Raw genomic sequence first — 27,365 nt, 5'->3', positions numbered from 1 at the left:
GTTGTTTTAAACTAAATGATACAGACGCGGTTGTTTTAAACTAAATGATACAGACGCGGTTGTTTTAAACTAAATGATACAGACGCGGTTGTTTTAAACTAAATGATATAGACGCGGTTGTTTTAAACTAAATGATACAGACGCGGTTGTTTTAAACTAAATGATACAGACGCGGTTGTTTTCGTTATTTTGAGAAAAGGTATTTAGAGTGTATCGCGCTACAGGAAGTGGCTGAAAGCCGGTGTAGGTGCAGAACGTGGTACATCATCAGAATGTGGTACTGGTACCAAAATGTGTACCGTCAAAAAATGGTATGCTGTCAGTGTTGTGATTGACTGCTGCACAAATCACTAGGAATAAGACAAACTGTAGTTCAAACACAGAATGGTATATGTTTACAATGTTAGATAACACAGTGTGTTGCTCATTAGTTAGTCACATATTTGCTGAATTGGAAGAAATAAATGATATTAAAATGAACTTTGAAGGTCAAACAGTACTTTGTATTTGTTCAGATGGACGGTACCTTGTTTTCTGAGCTGAAATTATTTGCACAGCCCGGGCAAGCGCAGTACATGGTGTACCACGTTTTAACATGTACCGCAAAATAACACGACCTGGGACTTTTTTAACATAACATTTACTGTTATACAGGCTTTTCAGCACGATAGGCTTTTTACAGTATATAGCGAATATTAATGGGCTTTTTAATTAGTATTAATTAGACATTTTGTAGTAACACAGGGATGTGATAAAATCAATGCTGAAGCAACCTTATATTTATATAACATTTGTTATTTTGCACAGTTTAAGCTGTGTCTGAATGAACCACTCGCAGCGAGTCCAGCCTTTGATATGGAGACACTCCGCACACACTTAACTTGAGCTTACATTAAACTATAATGTGGGCACATTTTAAGGTCTTTATTGTAAAAAGGTCTTCACAGAATTAAAAAATAACTTAATACAGTCGGTAAAATTCCTTAGTAACAAAACTAATCTGTACACAAAATATTAAGGCATCGGGTGTTCGATGTGCTTTTAGTACTCGCATACACACACATGCGCACACACACGCACACACACACACGTGTGGAAGGCCATCCGGGTCAGAAACACACTATTTAATGCATCTTCAAATATTTAGTACATGCAGGGGCACTGGCCCCTCCAATAATCATCTCCAAAATATTGATTTCTGCCCTTTCTGTCACTGACACTCACACACTAAACGTATTTCCTCATAAAGTGTAGTTATGGACGTGTGTGTACTTGAGACCTGTGCTTGACATCTCTTTGATGATGTCTGACCGGAAAGGAAAAATTGTAATGCCGGACCTGGTCCGACATAGGGCCGCAAAGGGTTCAACTTTTTCAACAGATAAAATCGTATGATATTATAAATTTATTACAAGAAATTCTGTGTTCCTTCAATAGTAAAGCCACTCCTGCTATAATGCCAGATTGTGTCTGTCCCTTGAATGCCCTTCATAACACATTTAAATTGATACATAATTATTTGTTCAGCAGCTACTAAACAGAATCCCGTGTGCTGCCATGGACAGAGTGGAGATGGAATCTGTCCAGATTAAAGAGGAGTTCCCTGAAATTGAACTTGTCCCCATTAGAGTGGAGTTCTCTGGGCTGGCATCCCTCCCCATTAAACAGGAGCTCTGTGAGATGCAATGTGAGAGCAGTCAGCCAGAGGTCTCTGACATTAAAGCTGAGCACAATGAATTGGAGATCCCCCAGACAGAAGAACCCCTTCCTGTGAAACAAGAAGAAGTGCTGGAAACTGTCCATATTAAACAGGAGCCCCCTGAAGTAGAGTTTGAGCACATGGAACCAGGGAAGGAAGAATCTGAGGACTTCAAACCAAACATCCCTGAGCGGGAGTCTGTACGCCTGCGGGAGTGTAGTGTGGTGCTGGAGAGAATCTGCGTGAGAGAGCAAGGCACTGGAGAGGAAGGCTCTCCTAACAGCACGCAAGGAGGTGGAAAGGAAGACGGGCGCTCCCATTCAGAATGCAGTCTAGCAGGTGAGTGACTCCCAGTAGCTGTGACATTGTCATTCTAGATTGCGTGAAATCCACAGTGTGGTTGAGAGGGAGGGAGCATATTGGTTGGATTACTTTAAAACCTGTCCAATCTGGCATCGCTTGGGACTGGAAAGTGGTGCCGGATTAGAGAGTTACTGTAAAACATTGAATACTGACCTAACGGTAAAATGACTAAACTATTTGAACATTAAATAGCTGTATTACTGTACATACACAGTGTAATAAACACAGTAATGCTTCAGCAAACTCTTCACCTGTTATTATCACAAGCCTGTTTAACCCATTCCCATAGAAAGACCTTTACGTGCTCGTACTGTACCTGCATGAGGATTCAGGTGCTTTCTGCTGCATTCAGGGTCTCTCACTGTTAGCTCTTTTGAGTTGGTGTTTTGTTCAGCTTTTCTTTCAAGAGTTCGCTCGCTGTGTGGACGATTAGACATGTATTTGCTGTTCAACAACTGCACATTTCAGAATGGCGGTGGCTGGACATGGTAGTGTATACACAACATCAGGCAGAAGGGACAGATTCCAGAATAGCCAGGTTCTGGATTGTAGAGGGGATCACACCATTCATTTCAATAGGGATTTGATCGGGACCCCAAAATCATACCGAATTAGAATGCTGGTTTGTAGAGGGGCTGGATTAGACAGGGATCTACAGCTATGCACAAAAGCTTTGCATCTCCTACAATTGTAGGATTGAGGCATAATAAAAAATATATAAACATCATTTAGACCTTTTATTTAGCATCATGTAAACAAAGAAACGACATATTGCAAAATTCTACCAGAAGCCAGAATAGTATCACAGTATTTCCTGTTAGATTTCGAAATGTCACATTATATAGTGTGTATTTATTTATTTTTGTCTCAATCCTAAAATTCTAGGTGTTTCTAAACTTTTGGCTGTACTGTAGATTGCTGATGTCTGTGTAACTGTATAAAATAAACTGCTTGTGTTTCTGTCTGTATACTGGAGTCCTGTAACCCACTGTGTTGGGATTCAATTATAGGAATGATAAATAGAGAGAATTGAATTAACAAAACACATAAACCCTGCATGTGTAATGTAATGCTATGGCATGGGGCTGCACATTTCTAATGCACCGTGATGTATATCTGTACAACAATAAACAAAATGATTCCAAACAGAGAGAGGGAGGGAGCCGTTCCAGTCTCCAAGCACATCATTGACAGCTGATGAGGATTACACTGCAGTTCAGTGTATGCATCTGTACAGACCCCAAGATTAGAAAAAACTCCATGATGAGAGAGATATCATTGTAATCTAATGCTGAGGAGAAAGATATATTGTAGGGTTTGTCAGGGGAAATAGACCTGAAACATTACAGGAGAACTTCACAGTCAGATTTTGATCCCAGGGCTCGGTTTCACCAGCATCAGTCTTTACTGACTTTGCTTTCACACAGAAAGGCTTTATGTTTAACTTTGCATTTTTAAACTGGTGTAACCCAGAGCAAACCCCACAGATAAAATGCACACACTTTAATCCAGGGGTTATTATTATTATTATTTATTATTATTATTTATTTCTTAGCAGACGCCCTTATCCAGGGCGACGAACAGCACCACCTTTAGGCCGCGGGTGCAATGACATTCTATGTGTTTTTTTGTATTAATAACGATAAGCAGGCGTCGGCAGCAGCTGTAATTATAGAAAAATAAAGTGTAGCAAGGGAGTATCGGCGGACTGTCAATCAAAGCAGAAATTCACAAATCAGAGCTAACAGATTGCCTTCCTGTAGGCGGGATGTAGAGCGAGAGCTCTGGCAATAGGGCGGTGTTGAGGTCATGTGATCGCTCTGCTGGCAGATGTAAAAAGTGTGTTCAGTATTCATAACATTACAATATGTCGAATCCGCTACCAAAGAATTGGGAACTGGGGAATTGGGAACCCCTGCTTTAATCCACTCCTCCACCCAGCCACATGCCCGAAGCTTACAAGCAGCCCATCTTACTTTCTTTCCTGTTAATATTTTCCAGGTTCCAGTCCAGCAGCAGGCAGTGGAAAATATCCTGACTGTGGGAAAGGTTTCACCCAGTTAGGACACCTGAAAACACACCAGCGAATTCACACAGGAGAGAAACCGTATTGCTGCTCTGACTGTGGGAAGAGTTTCAGGGAAAGAGGAACCCTGAGAAATCACGAGCGAATTCACACAGGAGAGAAACCGTATTGCTGCTCTGACTGTGGGAAGAGTTTCAGTCAATCAGGAGCCCTGAAAGCACACCAGCAAATTCACACAGGAGAGAAACCGTATTGCTGCTCTGACTGTGGGAAGAGTTTCAGTCTGTTAGGACACCTGAAATCACACCAGCAAATTCACACAGGAGAGAAACCGTATTGCTGCTCTGACTGTGGGAAGAGTTTCAGTCAATCAGGACACCTGAAAATACACCAGCGAATTCATACAGGAGAGAAACCGTATAGCTGCTCTGACTGTGGGAAGAGTTTCAGAGTTTCAGAACATCTGAAAGCACACCAGCGAATTCATACAGGAGAGAAACCGTATTGCTGCTCTGACTGTGGGAAGGGTTTCAGTCAGTTAGCAGCCCTAAGATATCATGAGCGAATTCACACAGGAGAGAAACCGTATCACTGCTCTGACTGTGGAGAGAGTTTCAGAGAAAGAGGAACCCTGACAAAACATGAGCGAATTCACACAGGAGAGAAACCGTATTTCTGCTCTGACTGTGGGAAGAGTTTCAGAGTTTCAGAACAACTGAAAAGACACCAGCGAATTCATACAGGAGAGAAACCGTATTGCTGCTCTGACTGTGGGAAGAGTTTCAGTCTGTTAGGACACCTGAAATCACACCGGCAAACTCACACAGGAGAGAAATTGTACCAGTGCTCTGACTGTGGAAACAGTTTCAACAAGTTAGGACATCTTCAAACACACCAGTGAATTCACACCGGAGACAAACCATAAGGACCATGTTCATTCAGAAAGAAACATTACCTTACATCAGCGCTCCAGATAAGGTTTTGGGTCTGGGAGTAACTTACCCTCTAATTTTAACACAGAGTATAAAATGTATTTTCAGGGGGTAAAATGCAACATTACCTTGAAGTCCTGAGTAATGTCGATAAATACTGTACAATCTTTGATGGTAATGGGCAGGCATTAAAAAAGCCTTCCATTTTAACTGCAGTGTTTCTTTGAACTACGGCACAACCACAGCTCTACAAGGTTCTTTATCGGCTCAGCACATTTTTTTTCCAGGTATCACACTGACTCTGCAAATCAATTACATTATATTTTAACATTAACCTCTTTTGCGATACAGACGTACCCTGCACGTCATGATTGAAAACATGGTTAAAAATGTTTAAAACAGATATATAAATCTGGATTGCTCTTTTTTCACTCGGGGTGGTTCTTTGAGGAGTTATTACACAACATATTAATGTCATTATATTACACAGATAAAATATATTTGATGTGACGCAGTTGCTAAATGTAATTTACAGCCTGTTTGAATGCAAGCAGTGGCCATCTTTGGCTTGTACTGGAAACATCCAGAATGAATTTAAAACAATCTGTGTGTAACTTTTGTTTTCTTTTCAATGAGGATTGATAATAAAAAAAGTTTACCTTTTGATTAGTAGCTGTTTTATCGAGCTGTGCTTCATGAAATCAGCTTTGAAGTAACATACAACTATTTGTCTATGTCTTGTTTTGTTCATGTGACAGAGAGAAAGATACTTCCTGCTCCTGACTGTCATCGTGTGACACCATTGTAATGCACCGAGCGTGTGGGAGCTACTGTATCATCGTGTGACACCATTGTAATGTACAGAGCGTGTGGGAGCTACTGTATCATCGTGTGACACCATTGTAATGCACCGAGCGTGTGGGAGCTACTGTATCATCGTGTGACACCATTGTAATGTACAGAGTGTGTGGGAGCTACTGTATCATCGTGTGAACCATTGTAATGTACAGAGTGTGTGGGAGCTACTGTATCATCGTGTGACACCATTGTAATGCACCGAGCGTGTGGGAGCTACTGTATCATCGTGTGACACCATTGTAATGTACAGAGCGTGTGGGAGCTACTGTATCATCGTGTGACACCATTGTAATGCACAGAGTGTGGGAGCTACTGTATCATCATGTGACACCATTGTAATGTACAGAGTGTGTGGGAGCTACTGTATCATCGTGTGACACCATTGTAATGTACAGAGCGTGTGGGAGCTACTGTATCATCGTGTGACACCATTGTAATGTACAGAGCGTGTGGGAGCTACTGTATCATCGTGTGACACCATTGTAATGCACCGAGCGTGTGGGAGCTACTGTATCATCGTGTGACACCATTGTAATGTACAGAGCGTGTGGGAGCTACTGTATCATCGTGTGACACCATTGTAATGTACAGAGTGTGTGGGAGCTACTGTATCATCGTGTGACACCATTGTAATGCACCGAGCGTGTGGGAGCTACTGTATCATCGTGTGACACCATTGTAATGTACAGAGCGTGTGGGAGCTACTGTATCATCGTGTGACACCATTGTAATGTACAGAGCGTGTGGGAGCTACTGTATCATCGTGTGACACCATTGTAATGTACAGAGCGTGTGGGAGCTACTGTATCATCGTGTGACACCATTGTAATGCACCGAGCGTGTGGGAGCTACTGTATCATCGTGTGACACCATTGTAATGCACAGAGTGTGTGGGAGCTACTGTATCATCGTGTGACACCATTGTAATGTACAGAGTGTGTGGGAGCTACTGTATCATCGTGTGACACCATTGTAATGCACCGAGCGTGTGAGAGCTACTGTATCATCGTGTGACACCATTGTAATGCACCGAGCGTGTGGGAGCTACTGTATCATCGTGTGACACCATTGTAATGCACAGAGTGTGTGGGAGCTACTGTATCATCGTGTGACACCATTGTAATGTACAGAGTGTGTGGGAGCTACTGTATCATCGTGTGACACCATTGTAATGCACCGAGCGTGTGGGAGCTACTGTATCATCGTGTGACACCATTGTAATGCACCGAGCGTGTGAGAGCTACTGTAGTTCCAACTTTAAAAAAGTGTTGTAAACTCAGTGATCATAGGGTAAAAATAAACATTAGGAACTGTGTGTTTTTTGTATATAGCTACTGTGAGTGAAACCTTGTATCTCAGACTTGTGTCTGGTTGAGTTGGTTGGAGAGGAACTGTTAAGCTAGTGAGTTTGAGCATACAATTGATATTTTACATATTTTTCAAATACTGTATCTTATTTTTGTAATCCCTGTAGTCATATTTCTTACTTTAATAAATTTATATTAGATCTAATTTCTTTTTTCTACTGTCCCCCAAAAAACTATTATTCATTATTTGTATATTTCATCTGATTTTTTTTCTCTTCATTTGATTTCTTTCTTTTCTTTCTATTCTTTTTTTTAAATAACATAAGAAATTCTAGAACAAGAAAAGACCATTCTGCCCACCTCTGCTCCGTTAACACAAAAAACTCCTGTGTGAAAAATAATTCTCAGCAGTTACTTTGGTAAACCCCTTGACAATTTTAAATCCCTCTTAAGTCCCCTCTGGCTCTCCTTCTTCCTGGGCTCTACAGATTCAGCTCTTTCAGTCTCTCTTCATATGACATGCCCTTCAGTCCTGGAATTAATCGTGTTGCTCTCTGTACTCTCTCCAATGCCTCAATGTCTTTCTTATGATAAGGGGACCAGAACTGGACACACTATCCTAGGTGTGGTCGTACCAGTGCATTGTATAATTAATATAACTTCTCTTGATTTGAATTCAACTGTCTTGAATATATAACCTAACATTCTATTTGCCTTTTTTATAGCTTCTTAAGAGATTCATCCACTACGACCCCCAAGTCCTTTTCATGCATAGCCTCCTCTATTTCATTACTATTCATGCTGTTTTTGCACCCTATGTGCAAGACTTTGTATTTATTCACATGTGTCAGCCCAAGCTTTGAATCTTATCTAAAGCTGTGTGGCAAAGTGGTTTGCAGTGTGCAGGTGTAGAGATGATGGAGTGCTTAAAACAAGGACAGACAACAAAGTACTGGTGAAATGATGGTTTATTTATAATCCAAAGTCTGATGACAACAGTAAAGAATAATGAGAACTGGCAGTACACAATGATGTGTCTTGCCCAGTTAAATCCAGGGGTTCAGTCCCGAAACAGTAACCACGGTATTTAAACACACACAGTGAGCACATACATGGTCACAAGGGTAAAGTGAGTGCTGTAGTGCTCGTGGTGCAAATGCAATTTATCATGAACAAGTGCAGTGTTGTCCGTGTTTAGTGCTAGCCTGTAGCGACAGCTCCGGATCGTGATAGCCGTCTAATAACAAGAAACAAGATACAATTAGATACGACAAACAAAGAAAACACTCCTGATTTAGAACACGGCTCCCCTTGAAAACCAAGAAATTATTATTATTTATTTCTTAGCAGCCGCCCTTATCCAGGGCGACTTACAATTGTTACAAGAGCCCTAACCACTACTCCACACTGCTGCTCTCCTTCTGGGTTCGCATTAACCATAACAAAAGGAACAGATCACCTCGCTACGTCCCTGTGTCAGAGTGGTTAGCCGTGTGCAGGTGCAGGTGATCAGTAATCAGAGAGACAATGATAAATCCAGGTGCAATGGCGTTTTATTTTTAAACCCAAAGGCCTGATGGCAAACAGCAGTAAACAATAAACAATGAGAAGCGATACAGCGGCGTGTATTGTTTTATTTGTAATCCTCGGGTTGGCCCTGAAATAATAGTCCAGTTCTTTTAAACACCCACTGCTAACCATCCACAAAGTGACACTGATGAGGTCACTTATGCTATAGATTCCAGCACAAGCGGTGGAGAAACAGGCCAGTCAGCAAGCCCTAAACAGTCTGTACCACTCAAAACTTCAAAGAGAAAGAGGAATGATCAGCTATCTCAGGCTGTTGGGTTACTACGGACTGCAATAGAGAACAACCCAACCAGAGACATGATACAATTGATTAGGGAAGAAAATCAAAGGTCTAGGGACCATGAAGCACAATAGTTTCAAATGCTTATACAACAAACACCACACACAGGATGGCCATCCCAAGGTCCACATCTCCAATGACCCAACGTGACATTGGTTTCTCCAAATCAAAGAACAAATGAGTATGGTTAGTATGATCATCCTCAGTCAGTGTCCCCAGTATCAGCCCAGCAAGATGTGTCAATGAGACGGACGCCACAGTCAACTCCCTTGCTTGATTCACGTGGAACGTCATCTCCTGTTTCTCCACACGAGTTTCAACCAATATCTGATAGTGATTCATACGAAACAAACATGACTTATAGACGACTGTGATTAGTTAACACTAGAAGGACCGGAGATATACTCATGCCTAGAAGCCCCGCAGCAGTCTTTCTGACAGTTGTATTCAAAACACTGAATAACAAAAGGATAAACAAACAGTAAGATGTAATTCTTTTTTTTATTGAGTATGTCACAAATATCTGAACAACTGAAGCACACACATATATATATATATATACAGACATGCTCAAATTTGTTGATACCCTTACAGCTCATTGAAATAATGCTTCATTCCTCCTGAAAAGTGATGAAATTAAAAGCTATTTTATCATGTATACTTGCATGCCTTTGGTATGTCATAGAATAAAGCAAAGAAGCTGTGAAAAGAGATGAATTATTGCTTATTCTACAAAGATATTCTAAAATGGCCTGGACACATTTGTTGGTACCCCTTAGAAAAGATAATAAATAATTGGCTTATAGTGATATTTCAAACTAATTAGTTTTTTTAATTAGTATCACACATGTCAAACTACCTGTTAACAGTGCAGAAGTCTCATTGAGAGCTACAGAAAACGTTTAATTGCAGTGATTGCCTTTAAAGGTTGTGCAACAAAATATTAGGTTAGCGGTCCCATCATTTTTGTCCATGCCATTTTCATTTATTTTCTTATTTACAATATTATGTTGAATAAAAAATCACATGCAAAGTCTGATTTCTATTAAATATGGAATAAACAATGGTGGATGCCAATAATTTTGTCAGTTTATAGTTATTTCAGAGAAAATTGTGCATTCTTCGTTTTGTGTGGAGGGCTACCAACAAGTAAGTGTGTGTGTGTGTGTGTGTGTGTAGCTTTTGAGGAGGCTGTGTGGTCCAGTGGTTAAAGAAACAGGCTTGTAACCAGGCGGTCCCCGGTTCAAATCCCACCTCAGCCACTGACTCATTGTGTGACCATGAGCAAGTCACTTAACCTCCTTGTGCTCCGTCTTTCGGGTGAGACGTAGTTGTAAGTGACTCTGCAGCTGATGCATAGTTCACACACCCTAGACTCTGTAAGTCGCCCTGGATAAAGGTGTCTGCTAAATAAACAAATGGACATTACATAAGCAAATAAGATGTCCTTTTTTTGGAATACCATGTTCTTTATCAAAAACACGCAGCTTTCAAGTTAAGGGGAATGAAAGCAATGAATAGAGAACAAGGGGTAATTGGGAAATATGGAATAAAGCATTACAAGAGCCAATCAAATCGTGTCACCTAATGGCTTCTCTCTCTCTCTCTCTCTCTCTCTCTCTCTCTCTCTCTCTCTCTCTCTCAGTTCTCAATTTCAAGTGCTTTATTGGCATGACTGATTTGCCAAAGCAATTTCATCTTTACAATGAACATTTAAAACTTTTAAACTTTTAAAAATAAAACAAAAACAACACAGTACTTCAAACACATCACAACAACAATAATAATAACAATAATGATATACATTTATATATGTATTCTATAACATGTATTTATTTATTTATTTATTTCTCTTTTCCTCCCTGTGTGAGGAGCCTCAGTGTCCCTCCCTGTCCCTCAGGCTGTGTGAGGAGCCTCGGTGTCCCTCCCTGTCCCTCAGGCTGTGTGAGGAGCCTCAGTGTCACTCCCTGTCCCTTAGGCTGTGTGAGGAGCCTCAGTGTCACTCCCTGTCCCTCAGGCTGTGTGAGGAGCCTCAGTGTCACTCCCTGTCCCTCAGGCTGTGTGAGGAGCCTCAGTGTCACTCCCTATCCCTCAGGCTGTGGCAGGCGCTTGTGTCCTGGGCTGCCACTTCTATACAGCTTGTCTGCTCTCCGAGGAGGATGGGGAGTTTTTCTGGATCTGGCAAGTCTGAGAAGTCTATGCAGAGATTTTGTATTTTTGGGATGAATGCTTCCCTTATATTCTTATATTTTGTGCACTGCAGTAAAAAGTGTATCTCTATCTCGACCTGATTGAGCTGACAGTGATCACACAGCCTGTCCTCTTTGGGCAGCCATGTCTGCCTGTGTCGGCCCTTCTCGATGGCCAGGCTGTGCTCGCTGAGCCTGTACTTTGTTAAGGTCTGTCTCTGTTTACTGTTTTTCACCCTGCTCAGGTATTCAGCCGGGGTGTAGTGTCTTTTTAGGGTCCGATAGCATTCCAGTTTGCTTTGTGTTTTAGTGTGTGTCCCAATGAATAAGATATTCTTGTTTGTTTTGTGCTATAATTTGGTTGACTCTGATTGTATGTGTTAGAGTGGAGCTGTCCTGAAGCTGGTTGGTGTTAGTGTGTGTTAGTGCAGTGAGCTTCAGGACCAGCTGGCTGAGGGGACTCTTCTCTGGGCTCTGCTCAGCAGGGCTTTATGGTGGTAAGAGTTTATGTTACTATTATTTAGATGGAGCCAAAATTTAATTGCTCTTTTTTGGATATTAATCAATAGTGGGTATTGGCCTGATTCAGCCCAGCATGCTCTCTCTCTCTCATCACAATGTGGTGACGTCATATTCCTCCGACAGACAAGAACCAATCAAAACGCGAGACTGTTAAGCAGTTCCATCCCCAAAACCGGGGCTGCGTCATACCTCCGCGTCTTTTCAAAGAGAACAACAACAAACAAACGCCAGAAATTTAAAAGAAAAAAGATTGAGCTCCGCAGAGTTGTTTTTAATTTATTTAACATTTTGTTGCGCACCAGTTGACAAGGCGTGGACGATAAAAAAAAGAAAGTGAGTTCCATGTTGTTGTTTTTAATTGGTGTTTGGTTGTTCTCGACGCAGTGGTGTTTTGCTGTTAGCCGCGGGTTTTTCAGCCGGTCAGTGTTTCTGTGCAGCGCAGGTATGTGATGTTCTCGTCATGGGTAGCTAGTAATGTCAGCGCGGTGTTGATGTGGTTTAACCTGCTGAACTCGGATGCGCGCAACCTCTCGATGCTCTCCTAGTGTCTGGGATAAATCCCGACTGAACTGAACAGATACTGTACGAAACTACACGTGATTGTAGATTCATATTGAATATAAACTACATGAAAACGCATTGCGCGCTGAGAGATAAGCACGTCTGTCTGTGTTAATGACTTTATAAAACATAATGTTCTTGATTACTCTATATATATATATTAATTTGATTTATTTATTAACTGCAGATGTCTTAAACTAAGTGATACAGACGCGGTTGTTTTAAACTAAATGATACAGACGCGGTTGTTTTAAACTAAATGATATAGACGCGGTTGTTTTAAACTAAATGATATAGACGCGGTTGTTTTAAACTAAATTATATAGACGCGGTTGTTTTAAACTAAATGATATAGACGCGGTTGTTTTAAACTAAATTATATAGACGCGGTTGTTTTAAACTAAATGATACAGACGCGGTTGTTTTAAACTAAATGATATAGACGCGGTTGTTTTAAACTAAATGATACAGACGCGGTTGTTTTTGTTATTTTGAGAAAAGGTATTTAGAGTGTCGCGCTACAGGAAGTGGATGAAAGCCGGTGTAGGTGCAGAACGTGGTACATCATCAGAATGTGGTACTGGTACCAAAACTTGATCCGTGTGACGTCAAAAAATGGTACGCTGTCAGTGTTGTGATTGACTGCTGCACAAATCACTAGGAATAAGACAAACTGTGGTTCACCCACAAAATTGTACATGTTTACAATGTTAGATAACACAATTTGTTGCTCATCAGTTAGTCACATATTTGCTGAATTGGTTATATATATATATATATATATATATATATATATATATATATATATATATATATATTATCTCTAATATATATATATATATATATATATATATATATATATATATATATATATATTAAAATTAACTTTAAAAGTCGAACAGTACTTTGTATTTGTTCAGATGGGCGTTAACTTTTTTTCTGAGCTAAAATTATTTGCACAGCCCGGGCACGCGCAGTACATGGTGTACCATGTTTTAACATGTACCGCAAAATAACACGACCTGGGACTTTTTTAACATAACATATCCTGTTATACAGACTTTTCAGCACGATAGGCTTTTTACAGTATATAGTGAGTATTAATGGGCTTTTTAATTAGTATTAATTAGACATTCTGTAATAACACAGGGATGTGATAAAATCAATGCTGAAGCGACCTTATATTTATATGACAATTGTTATTTTGCACAGTTTAAGCTGTGTCTGAATGAACCACTCGCAGCGAGTCCAGCCTTTGATATGGAGACACCACGCACACACTTAACTTGAGCTTACATTAAACTATAATGTGGGCACATTTTAAGGTCTTTATTGTAAAAAGGTCTTCACAGAATTAAAAAATAACTTAATACAGTCGGTAAAATTCCTTAGTAACAAAACTAATCTGTACACAAAATATTAAGGCATTGTCGGGTGTTCAATATGCTTTTAGTACTCGCATACACACACATGCGTACACGCACACACACATACGTGTGGAAGGCCATCCAGGTCAGAAACACACTATTTAGTGCATCTTCAAATATTTAGTACATGCAGAGGCACTGGCCCCTCCAATAATCATCTCCAAAATATTGATTTCTGCCCTTTCTGTCACTGACACTCACACACTAAACGTATTTCATCATAAAGTGTAGTTAAGGACTGGTGCGTGTGTCCCTTTAATGTTTGAGTCCAGCTGTAGTAGTACAATTAGTGGATAAACCGCACATTTTAAAAATGATGCTATTTTATGCTAAACTGAAAACTGTTAATATACTAAAGGGAAAGCACTTGTGAAGCTGAATCGAGAGCTTCAATGCAGAGTTCCTGAAATGCAGTGTGATTTATTCGTACACCACATTGAGCCTGTTTTAACGCTCGGGAATCGGACAATGCAATGTCTTTGTCAGAACTCATGAAGCTCTGTAAAGAACATGACCTGGACTCCTGTATCCTGATGTATTCCACCTGCAGGTGCTTTGGGCCGCGCTACCTGTTACAGCTGCAACTGCAGAAAGATGTGTCAGTGATAAAAAGCTCCACAGCGTATGGAGTTTCATTGAAATGGCGAGTGTAATGCTATTTATTTATATAACCATATCAACACACACCACACACATTGTGTGTGTATATATATAGATATATATATATATGTTTTTTTGTTTTGTTTGTTTAATGTGTCTCCCCAATTGCGGTGTTTATTTCACATGCCCCTGAGTACACACGTTGATTTTGATCAATACATAAACTATTATTATTATTATTATTATTATTATTTATTTCTTAGCAGACGCCCTTATCCAGGGCGACTTACAATTGTTACAAGATATCACAATTACCCATTTTACAGTTGGGTTTTTACTGGAGCAATCTAGGTAAAGTACCTTGCTCAAGGGTACAGCAGCAGTGTCCCCACTGGGGATTGAACCCACAACCCTCCGGTCAAGAGTCCAGAGCCCTAACCACTACTCCACACTGCTGCCCGACTACTCCACACTGCTGCCCTAAACTACATGTTCTAAACAAATGTAAATGAACTACGTATTTTTCTACGTAGGGGCTGGTCATTTTACAGTCATGCAGCGTCATTACAAGAGTAGCCAGTCGCCTCTGGGATAACATCTTTTTAATTTCAGACTTTTTACGGTTAGAAAAAAAAATCAAGAATAATGAAAATTGCAAACCATGCCGGTGAGAGATTTTCTTCCACAGTGCAAATCTAGATTTGCTGAGTGCTGCCGACTTCTTGAGACAGACCGTGTTGAGCGTGACACGGTTCAGTTTGTATTGACTTCTTGAGACAGACCGTGTTGAGCGTGACACGGTTCAGTTTGTATTGACTTCTTGAGACAGACAGTGTTGAGCGTGACACGGTTCAGTTTGTATTGACTTCTTGAGACAGACCGTGTTGAGCGTGACACGGTTCAGTTTGTATTGACTTCTTGAGACAGACAGTGTTGAGCGTGACACGGTTCAGTTTGTATTGACTTCTTGAGACAGACCGTGTTGAGCGTGACACGGTTCAGTTTGTATTGACTTCTTGAGACAGACCGTGTTGAGCGTGACACGGTTCAGTTTGTATTGACTTCTTGAGACAGACCGTGTTGAGCGTGACACGGTTCAGTTTGTATTGACAATGTACTAAATTGACATTGTCGTGTTTCTTCACAAACACAAAAATAAATACAAAAAGAAACATTTTAACAAAAACACTTGCTCACAGAGTGAAATCAAACAGTTAAAACAAAACAAAGTCACGAACACTAAAATAAACAAAACAGACCCTGGGTCAGTCTGGGCAGTTTCCTTCACTGTTTCTGCACAAGGTTTTTAAACAATAACAAAACATCAGATCTTTTAAAAATACAAAACAAAACACAAGGCTGCGCCGTCATATTTATACATTCTATTAATAATACAGTCATATTTATACATTCTATTAATAATACAGTCATATTTATACATTCTATTAATAAGTCATATTTATACATTCTATTAATAATAGTCATATTTATACATTCTATTAATAATACAGTCATATTTATACATTCTATTAATAATACAAAGCCTCTATACAAGCAGGGCTGTGCCCTGCCCCCGCTAATAGTGTGCAGGGCTCTCTCCTGCTGCCCTGCTGCAGGCTCTCTTACAACCGTATTGTCAATAAAATGCACAGTACTACTACATTTATAATACTTTTCATTGTACTGTCAATGAAATTTGATTTCAGTGTTACTGTAGCTTCAGTAGAAACTCAGTATGCATTTGGCATTATTTTATTACTGTAACGTCAAGCTTGGCAAATGTCTGTGATATTCTTTGAGCGCTGGATGAGGAAGCAGGTATCTTGTTTGTTTATGTCCGTGTTATGTCTGTGTTGAAGGGACTATCTATCTGACTATCTGTACAGATCTGCCTCCTTATTTTTTTTTTTTCGGCTGCTATCGGTCTCACTCAGCCATTGAAAGCTTTTCTCTCCTTTTTCCTGAGAAAAAATGACTAGAGACCTGCGCTTGACATCTTTTTGATGATGTCGGACCGTGTTGGAAAACATGGAACAAGTATTGAATAGCAGTTTGCTACGCATGAGGAATGACGGCTGTATTCATGTTATTTTTCTGAAAAGTGATTTAACATTGGATAGAAAAAACTGTTAGTTCCAAAAATGCAAGCACTGCTGTGATAGATGAAAGCTGCAATATGGTAGAGAAGTTACTCTGAAGTTGTAACAACTGAAAAAGATTCTTTTGTGTCAAAGCAAATGGCTGGCCAGCAGCACACGGCTGTACAAACAAGTCCTTTGATCTCCAGCCCTGACATGAAAGAAGCTTGCCGTTCGGGGAGTCCACTGGGGTATAAAACTAGTTAACAGGTTTTTGCTTAGAAAATACAGCTGGTTTATGACGGGGTCATAAAGCTAGTTTTCAAGGGGACTGAAGGAGCCAGGCTCTAAGACTTCAAATAGATCAAAAGAGAAAAGGTCTCAAGAAGATGACAAAAACCAGATGTATGGACCTTTGTGGCACCAGGGGTGTGAAGAATGCACTGAGTTCAGAGGTCTTCACACTAGATCACACACACACACTCACACACACACACACTCGCACATGAAATATATGGTAACAGGATAATGAGTTGTACCTTTTCTATTGGTTAAGTGTCAGAGAAAGAGGAGGAGAGAGACAGACACCTATGCAGAAGGGTATTTAATGTCATGCAACAATTGTAAGAACGAGTATTCTGTTTGTCCTGTATCTGGGACCAGACTCCCTGCATATTTCAATAAACCTAACAACTGATTGATGAAAAGGACTCTGTGCAGTTTCTTGAATCTACTTACTCACCATCCTTTTTTAAGTTACATCAGACCGTAAAGGGAAAATTGTAATGTCAGACCTGGTCCAACATGGCCGCAAATGGTTAAACTTTTTCAACAGATAAAATCCTATGATATTATAAATTTATTAAAAGAAATTCTGTGTTCCTTCAATAGTAAAGCCACTCCTGCTATAATGCCAGATTGCATTTGTCCCTTGAATGCCGTTCATTACACTATTTAAATTGATACATGATTATTTTTTCAGCAGCTACTAAACAGAATCCGGTCTGCTGCCATGGACAGTGTGAAGATGGAATCTGTCCAGATTAAAGAGGAGTTCCCTGAACTTGAACTTGTCCCCATTAGAGTGGAGTTCTCTGGGCTGGCTTCCCTCCCCATTAAACAGGAGCTCTGTGAGATACAATGTGACAGCAGTCAGCCAGAGGTCTCTGACATTAAAGCTGAGCACAATGAATTGGAGATCCCCCAGATGGAAGAATCCCTTCCTGTGAAACAAGAAGAGGTTCTGGAAACTGTCCATATTAAACAGGAGCCCCCTGAAGTAGAGTTTGAGGACATGGAACCAGTGAAGGAAGAATCCGAGGACTTCAAACCAAACATCCTTGAGCAGGAGCCTGTACGCCTGCGGGAGTGTAGCGTGGTGCTGGAGAGAATCTGCGTGAGAGAGCAAGGCGCTGGAGAGGAAGGCTCTCCCAACAGCACGCAAGGAGGTGGAAAGGAAGACGGGCGCTCCCATTCAGAATGCAGTCTAGCAGGTGAGTGACTCCCAGTAGCTGTGACATTGTCATTCTAGATTGCGTGAAATCCACAGTGTGGTTGAAAGAGAGGGAGCATATTAGTTAGATTACTTTAAAACCTGTCCAATCCGGCATCGCTTGGGACTGGAAAGTGGTGCCGGATTAGAGAGTTACTGTAAAACATTGAATACTGACCTAAAGGTAAAATGACAAAACTATCTGAACACTAAACAACTGTGTTACTGTACATACACAGTGTAATAAACACAGTAATGCTTCAGCAAACTCTTCACCTGTTATTATCACAAGCCTGTTTAACCCATTCCCATAGAAAGACCTTCACGTGCTCGTACTGTACCTGCATGAGGATTCAGGTGCATCTTGCTGCATTCAGGGTCTCTCACTGTTGGCTCTTTTGAGTTAGTGGCATACATGATGTTACAATTTACTAATAATTTGAAGGTATCTGGTTTTAAAACTTCATAATTATTTCTACATAGTATTAGAAATGTAAGGGTTGCCTCCCGTGTGTACGATTTATTGATTTTAAGGCATCAAAATATGGAAATTGCACGTTTCTTTTCAAGAGTATGTCAACATCATTTTAAAAGGTTTACAAAACTTGAAAATGTCGCTGAATTTGTCGCTCAAAATTGTTTTTAAAAAAATCTAGTTTTGTCTGCTTCCGTTTTGTAGCCAAAACTTTTACAGAACATTGCTACGTTTTTAAAGATGGTTTCAGTAGTGTCTTGAGTTTCAATGTTTGAATGCCGTTTGACCTTTGTCGTACCGTAAAATCTTTCAAGGTTAGTTCAAAGATATTCTATTTAAAAGAATAGAAATAAATAGAATATCTATGGTTAGCTGTACATGAGGCAATGCAGTGAAAACAAGCATCCATATTTAAACGAGGTATTCTCAACGCAGTAATAAGCTTTTTTTTTTTTTTTTTTTTGGTATTTCCTTGACAGGCAGCCTTCTGCACGGCAGCTTAGAAGTAACAAGTTATTACAAGAAGCTGAGAAACCAGCAATACAGCTGTTGTGTTTCTGTTTGCACTTTTTGTAACATGAAACACTTTGTGCAGTTGTTGTGCACAGTGTGTGTTTCTGTAGGTTGTGTACGCATGTTTGCTTTGTATTTGTACTGTATAGACTACGTGCAACTACTGTTAAAATATAAACTACTAAAAGTACTCGCCTTCACAGCACCATACATTTTCAGTCTTGGCTACTTTGCTCTGCTCCCACCCCTGTTTAGACCTTTTATTTAGCATCATGTAATCAAATGAAATTACAGCATCATTATATTGCAAAAGTCTGCCAGTATTTCATGTTATGTCACATTATATAGTGTTGTGTTTTTTTTATTTTTTATTTATTATTATTATTTATATATATATTTTTTTATTATTATTATTATTTCTTTTAATGGTCTCAATCCTAAAATGTCTAGGTGATGCTAAGCTTTTGTCTGTAGTGTAGGTTCCTGATACATTTACAGTCTGTGTAACTGTATAAAATAAACTGCTTGTGTTTCTGTCTGTATACTGGAGTCCTGTAACCCACTGTGTTGGGATTCAGTTATAGGAATTGTTGGAAAACATGGAACAAGTATTGAATAGCAGTTTGCTACGCATGAGGAATGACGGCTGTATTCATGTTATTTTTCTGAAAAGTGATTTAACATTGGATAGAAAAAACTGTTAGTTCCAAAAATGCAAGCACTGCTGTGATAGATGAAAGCTGCAATATGGTAGAGAAGTTACTCTGAAGTTGTAACAACTGAAAAAGATTATTTTGTGTCAAAGCAAATGGCTGGCCAGCAGCACACGGCTGTACAAACAAGTCCTTTGATCTCCAACCCTGACATGAAAGAAGCTTGCCCTTCGGGAGTCCACTGGGTTATAAAACTAGTTAACAGGTTTTTGCTTAGAAAATACAGCTGGTTTATGACGGGGTCATAAAGCTAGTTTTCAAGGGGGACCGAAGAGCCAAAAAGAGATAATGAAACTGGGATCAAAGTGTCTTAGGCAAATCGGAGAGATAGGAACAAGGAAGATGACAAAAACCAGATGTATGGACCTTTGTGACACCAGGGTCTGAAGAAAGCACTGAGTTCAGAGATCTTCACACTAGATCACACACACACACACACACACACACACACATAATGATAATGAGTTGTACCTTTTCTATTGGTTAAGTGTCAGAGAAAGAGGAGGAGAGAGACAGACACCTATGCAGAAGGGTATTTAATGTCATGCAACAATTGTAAGAACGAGTATTCTGTGTCCTGTACCTGGGACCAGGCTCCCTGCATATTTCAATAAACCTAACAACTGACTGAAGAAAAGGACTCTGTGCAGTTTCTTGAATCTACCTACTCATCATCCTTTTTTTTAAGTTACATCAGGAATTATAAATAGAGAGAATTGAATTAACAAAACACATAAACCCTGCATGTGTAATGTAATGCTATGGCATGGGGCTGCACATTTCTAATGCACCGTGATGTATATCTGTACAACAATAAACAAGATGATTCCAAACAGAGAGAGGGAGGGAGCCGTTCCAGTCTCCAAGCACATCATTGACAGCTGATGCGGATTACACTGCAGTTCAGTGTATGCATCTGTACAGACCCCAAGATTTGTAAAAACTCATTATTATTATTATTATTATTATTATTTATTTCTTAGCAGACGCCCTTATCCAGGGCGACTTACAGTCGTCAACAATTACATTTCAAGAATCACAGTGCAAGTAATAATACAATTAAGAGCAAGACAAATACAATGATGAATACAATGACGTTGGTTTAAGCAAGTACAAGTGTGACAAAATACAATTCAATAATACAGCAGATAACAGTGTCAGTGATAGTTACATCAGGATATAATTAAATACAAAATACTACAGATTAAACACTTGGCAGATTGCAGTAAAATAGGGGGCAGATAAGAGCAAGTAATGCGCATTTAAGGAAGGATGATATGTGTCCCAGGGGAAAAACAGGAGTTCTACAGGTTCTTTCTGAAGAGGTGTGTCTTGAGGAGGCGCCGGAATGTGGTCAGGGACTGGGCAGTCCTGGCATCTGTAGGAAAGAGATTCCACCACTGCGGGGCGAGGGTGGAGAAGGAGCGGGCTCTGGAGGCAGGGGAGCGTAGAGGAGGTAGAGCCAGTCTTCTAGTGCAGGCGGAGCGGAGAGGTTGAGTGGGGGTGTAGGGAGAGATGAGGGTCTGGAGGTAGCTGGGTGCAGTCTGCTCAAGGCATCTGTAGGCTAGTACAAGAGTCTTGAACTGGATGCGAGCGGTGATCGGGAGCCAGTGGAGTGAGCGGAGGAGTGGAGTAGCATGGGAGAAGCGAGGCAGAGAGAACACCAGGCGGGCAGCGGAGTTCTGGATGAGCTGGAGCGGACGGGTGGCGGACGCAGGGAGGCCAGCCAGGAGGGAGTTGCAGTAGTCTAGGCAGGAGAGTACCAAGGCCTGGACCAGGAGCTAGATGGCACAGTTGGTGAGGAAGGGTCGGATTCTTCGGATGTTGCTCAGGAAGAATCGGCAAGTGCGTGCCAGAGTGGAGATGTGCTGGGAATAAGAGAGGCAGGGGTCCAGGGTGACTCCGAGGTTCTTAGCGGAGGAAGAGGGAGAGAGTGTGGTAGATTCCAGAGGAACAGAGATAGAGAGATCAGAGGAGGGGGAGGAGTAGGGAAAGAAAAGGAGGTCATAAAATACCATGATGAGAGAGATATAATTGTAATCTAATGCTGATATAATTGTAATCTGGGTTTGTCAGGGGCAATAGATCTGAAACATTACAGGAGAACTTCAAACTCAGATTTTGATCCCAGGGATCGGTTTCACCAAAATCAGTCTTTACTGACTTTGCTTTCACACATAAAGGCTTTAAGTTTAACTTTGCATTTTTAAACTGGTGTGACCCAGAGCAAACCCCACAGATAAAATGCACATACTTTAATCCACTTCACCACCTAGCCACATGTCCTAAGCCTACAAGCAGTCCCTCTTACTTTCTTTCCTGTTCATATTTTCCAGGTTCCAGTCCAGCAGCTAAAGCGAGGGCGGGCGGTGGAGAATATCCTGACTGTGGGAAAGGTTTCACCCAGTTAGGAAACCTGAAAACACACCAGCGAATTCATACAGGAGAGAAACTGTATAGCTGCTCTGACTGTGGGAAGAGTTTCAGAGAAAGAGGAACCCTGACAAAACATCAGCGAATTCACACAGGAGAGAAACCGTATTGCTGCTCTGACTGTGGGAAGAGTTTCAGAGTTTCAGGAAAACTGAAAACACACCAGCGAATTCATACAGGAGAGAAACTGTATCGCTGCTCTGACTGTGGGAAGAGTTTCAGAGAAAGAGGAACCCTGACAAAACATCAGCGAATTCACACAGGAGAGAAACCGTATTGCTGCTCTGACTGTGGGAAGAGTTTCATTCAGTCAGTTCATCTGAAAACACACCAGCGAATTCACACAGGAGAGAAACCGTATTGCTGCTCTGACTGTGGGAAGAGTTTCATTCAGTCAGATCATCTGACAACACACCAGAGAATTCACACAGGAGAGAAACCGTATTGCTGCTCTCACTGTGGGAAGAGTTTCAGTCAGCCAAGAGCCTTGAATAAACACCTGCGAATTCACACTAGAGAGAAACCATATATCTGCTCTGACTGTGGGAAGAGTTTCAGCCACACAGAATCCCTGAAAACACACCAGCGAATTCATACAGGAGAGAAACCGTATTGCTGCTCTGACTGTGGGAAGAGTTTCAGTCAGTCAGGATACATGAAAACACACCAGCGAATTCACACTGGAGAGAAACCATATCTCTGCTCTGACTGTGGGAAGAGTTTCAGTCACACAGTATCCCTGAAAGCACACCAGCGAATTCATACAGGAGAGAAACCATATTGCTGCTCTGACTGTGGAAAGAGTTTCCGTTTTAAAACCAATCTTCATACACACCAACGAATTCACACAGGAGAGAAACCGTATCACTGCTCTGACTGTGGGAAGAGTTTCCGTACTAAAAATGACCTTCGAGTACACCAACGAACTCATACAGGAGAGAAACCGTATTGGTGCTCTGACTGTGGCAAGCACTTCCGTCAGGCAGGAGCTCTGAAATCACACCAGAGACGAAGCCCATGTTCATTCAGAACGAAACCTTAACCTTTCATTATGAGTCCCTGTGTAATTTACTGTTTTGTGTATCGCTCTAAGAGCTTGATTTTTAAATGTTCAAAATGCATTTCAGCTCTCTTGCACTCTGATTGTGTCAGAAAGTGGGCGGAGACGCGGACACGTCACAAGAGGCTTCTCTGCTGTCAGTTTAACTCAGGCTGTCAATGCAGTCAGTGCCTGGGAGCAGGAATATGCAGAAAGGAAACTATTCTGCACCTCATCTGATGGACGAGTCAGGAGAAATTGATAACTCAGTGTGGGGAATGAGTTTCAGGGTTTAGCATTTAAACTGCATAGACTTGAAAATAAATACATTGATGGGAACGAGTATCCCGACCCCGGTATGTAGCATCCCAGAGACAAGACTGCACCGTCCTTACTGGACAACCGCCTGGAGGGTTTGTCTTGTACATTTTGTCACGTTTCTAGAACAAATGAATCAAATCAATGATTGAATATTTTGCAATGTGCATTGCCCATGCTTTTATTTTACCCTGCTTTTGTAAACTGCACCATGTAATACAAGTGTAGCACGCATGTGCACGGGTCATAGGCACAGAAACTCAGACAGGTTTTATACCAACTCTTTCTTGCTCTTTTGCAGTGTTGGACCTTAAGAGTAGTTAAAGGGCTCCTCTGTGGTATGATTGTGTGGCACCTGCAGATGTACAAGGGAGTGGAGAAATGTGTAACATTGTAGAGCTTACCAGGAATAGGCCCCGGTAGCCATGGCGACTTGAGGTGAAATGGCCTGATCACCATAGTAACACCAATATGTATTGGGGGAGAACGCCTCTCCTGAATTCCTGAGCTTTGGAGGCCCTGAATAAACAAGATCGGGTTGCACCTGGACTCCAAGGTGAGAGGTTGAAGATGAATAATCCTTTGTGCTAGGGTTAGGTTTTCAGTAAGAAGAGAGAGCTACGGGTAACAGCCTTACAAGAGCTCTTCACAATATTCAACAGGGACACCCCATAGTTTGATCAACATTATAAGAAACTTAAATAAATCAAAAGGCCATAAAGAGAAACTCGACCAACTGGGTTGCAATCGAAGAAAGGAAAAGTCAACAAATGTTGAACCAATAATGAATTAACTGATTCAGCCTGCTGCCACTGGTCAAATTTACAGCAAGAGTTTTCCAATCCACTGAGCGAGTCTGGGTTGTGTGACCAGGAATACAAGCAAATCCTACAGGAAATCAGCCTCTGACGCTGGAACATTGAACCACAAACAACAACTTCATTCTCACCTGCATCGACTACAAGACAAAGATTGAGTATCCCAGCTCAACTAAAGAGTGCAGAGATTGACAGAATTATTAGTATTATTTGTTTATTTAGCAGACGCCTTTATCCAAAGCGACTTACAGAGACTAGGGTGTGTGAACTATGCATAAGTATAACAGGCTGTGGCTGTAAGTCGCTGGACAAGAGAAACGGGTCAGTGTAATATCTGATGGAACAATCTGACATTATGAGACGTGTAAATATTTGAAGTGATCTGGTTAATTGTGTAACAGGTGCTGGAACGAATACAGGATGGATAATAACACATGTAACAGTGTTCAGTTTAAGGGTCGTGGATTCTAACTGAAGGATGTATAATTAAACAACAGCTTGCTAAAGCATGAATTACGATTTTGTAATATCCTATTAGTATTTAATAGGGTATAGATGGGGGCGGGGTATAGATTTTGCAAGGGATTTATTTACCATTCGTACACATAAATACATACCGATGCAACTCATGCTTTCACACACAAACATTCTGCAACATCCACATTATGAGGAGTCAATGCCACGCTTACTACTAGATCTGCATTCAGTGTTGCTTATTGTAAATAATTTCTTATAATACAAGTTAAATTAACACAGATGCAAATTATTTTGGAGCCTTCCCAGGGAAGAAATGTGAATAAAATAAAACATCCTAGTTCAAACAGCTGAGTGTAAAGGATTGTGGGAAATGTATTCACTTGCATCCACATTAGCATCTCTGTTCTGTATTTTAGTGTCGTTTGGGGACTTCGGTTCCCATGATGCATTTCGAGTTGCCATGCTGCTCACACAAATACGTGCGCTCCTTGAAGACAAGTGGAGGTGCTGAAAGCGATGGATAATGCAGCACCGTACAAGAAAAAGAAAGATGCTGCTGCAGATTTCAACATTCCCACAAGCACTTTGAAAACCGTTCTGAAATAACGGGATACAATAATACAGGCCTGTGAACAGCAAACTGCATGCAAGTCGTCAGCGTTTCTGATTTGCTCAATACCTGATGCTGAGGACGCCTTGCTTCTGTGCTTTAAAAATGCCTGTGATCAGAATGTGCCTGAATCTGGAATCACTATGAGACACACCCTGAGGAATGAGCACAGCAGCTGGGACATGCACATTTCAACTGCAGTTCATTTGCCATGTATACTTTTTAAAAGCTCACTTACAACTGTAATTACATTTATAATACTTTTCACTGTAGCTGACTGTAATTGAAATTTGATTTCAGTCTCACTGTAACTTCAATACAAACTGACCATATGCATTTGAGACTGCTGATAATCAGAATTACTGATAACACGTTTTTGCTGGTCCCTTGAAATTCATTTTCATGAGAATTGACAGTATGTGTATATCTGGTGTACATGCGCGTCCGCAGTTAGGAACTGGTTTAGGGTGCAATAAGGAAACTATATAACAATATATAACAAGCATCATTACATTTAGATTTGCTCCCCCCAGTCATACAGTTAATAAAGTGTTTTAAAAAACAATCACCATCTCAAATAAACAACCAAAGAACATTCTGCAATGAAATTGAGTTAAAAAAAAAATGTTTTACTGACTATACCTTACTACTTCTTATCATTTGCATGATTTATTTTAATTGCAAATCTATATACTGCACTATTTCAGTTTTGTTACAGGATACATTAGTTTATCTCTAATGTAATCACAGTTTTATATATACACTGCCCCTGTTCTGAGGCTATATGCCAAATTCTGGACCGCTTTGCTTTTCAGATAACGTCCCAAATTCTGGCCTTTTCTGCTGTTCCGAATTCAGCCGAGTTTATGGGATGTTCTGTTCTTACACATGACAGCCCAGTTTCTAGGTCATACTCTCCCCAAATTTTGTTTTAAGAAGAAACAGAAATCAATTTTTTTTTTTTTAAAGCTTATTTATTTATTACAATGAAGAAACTGCATCACACTGAAATAGATTATTAAAGGTTAATATTAAAATACATTTTTGAGAAGGAATATGGCATTCCAAAAAAAGGACATCTCATTTGCTTATGTAATGTCCATCAATATACAGTCATGTGTAGCGGTTTATCAAACCTCAGTATGAATAGAATGGTGGAATTCAACATATTTTATAAACCTATCACATGCAAATAAATAAATAAAAAATACAAAAAGGCCTATATCTGCTCTTTAACTTATGGGTTTTAAGAGACCAGTGCCCTTCAACAACTTAACATGGATATTATTGGATTGCATTGGTCAATTACTCCTCATCTATTCCTGATAGTTATACTGTAGGCTAGCGTGAGCAAGATGGCTTGTGGGTGACGTCAGACCAGGAAGAGACACACAGTACTGGGAGGTATGAAGCGCTGTTGGGCGAGTTTATTGCCAATTAAAGATTTAAACAAACAAACAAAACACTTTGCAAAATAATATGGCACGGTGGCCAAAACACAAAATAAAGCGAACACTAAATAAAACGTAATGACAGTGTGCGCTGGTGTAATGCCAGCACGCTGGTGTAATGACAGCACGCTGGTGTAATGACAGTGCACGCTGGTGTAATGCCAGTGCGCGCTGGTGTAATGCCAGCACGCTGGTGTAATGACAGCACGCTGGTGTAATGACAGTGCACGCTGGTGTAATGACAGCACGCCGGTGTAATGACAGCACGCTGGTGTAATGACAGCACGCTGGTGTAATGACAGCACGCTGGTGTAATGACAGTGCACGCTGGTGTAATGACAGCACACTGGTGTAATGACAGCACGCTGGTGTAATGACAGCACGCTGGTGTAATGACAGTGCACGCTGGTGTAATGACAGCACGCTGGTGTAATGCCAGCACGCTGGTGTAATGACAGCACGCTGGTGTAATGACAGTGCACGCTGGTATAATGCCAGTGCGCGCTGGTGTAATGCCAGCACGCTGGTGTAATGACAGCACGCTGGTGTAATGACAGTGCACGCTGGTGTAATGACAGCACGCTGGTGTAATGA

At 40.7% G+C, this 27,365-nt stretch overlaps 1 protein-coding gene across 4 annotated transcripts in view; it reads left to right on the top strand.

The window, feature by feature from the left end:
• LOC131709119 (zinc finger protein OZF-like) overlaps window positions 1–26,437 on the top strand; it is a 27,575-nt gene extending 1,138 nt beyond the window's left edge. The window contains exons 2-4 of one of the 4 annotated variants that reach the window (XM_059011060.1): window positions 1,528–2,038; window positions 4,064–4,951; window positions 22,022–26,437. In XM_059011060.1, coding sequence (XP_058867043.1) covers window positions 1,558–2,038; window positions 4,064–4,951; window positions 22,022–23,100 — 2,448 coding nt within the window. In that variant the 5' untranslated portion in view covers window positions 1,528–1,557 and the 3' untranslated portion in view covers window positions 23,101–26,437. Of the gene's footprint in view, window positions 1–1,527; window positions 2,039–4,063; window positions 4,952–11,908; window positions 12,100–17,414; window positions 17,926–21,961 lie in introns of those variants that run through there. The other 3 variants (XM_059011058.1, XM_059011057.1, XM_059011059.1) reach the window with 3 other exon arrangements.
• Window positions 26,438–27,365: the final 928 nt, after the last annotated feature.

This window comes from Acipenser ruthenus, chromosome 41, assembly GCF_902713425.1.
Source record: "Acipenser ruthenus chromosome 41, fAciRut3.2 maternal haplotype, whole genome shotgun sequence".
Classification (NCBI taxonomy): Eukaryota; Metazoa; Chordata; class Actinopteri; order Acipenseriformes; family Acipenseridae; genus Acipenser; species Acipenser ruthenus.
This window is presented reverse-complemented; position numbering and strand designations above follow the sequence as displayed.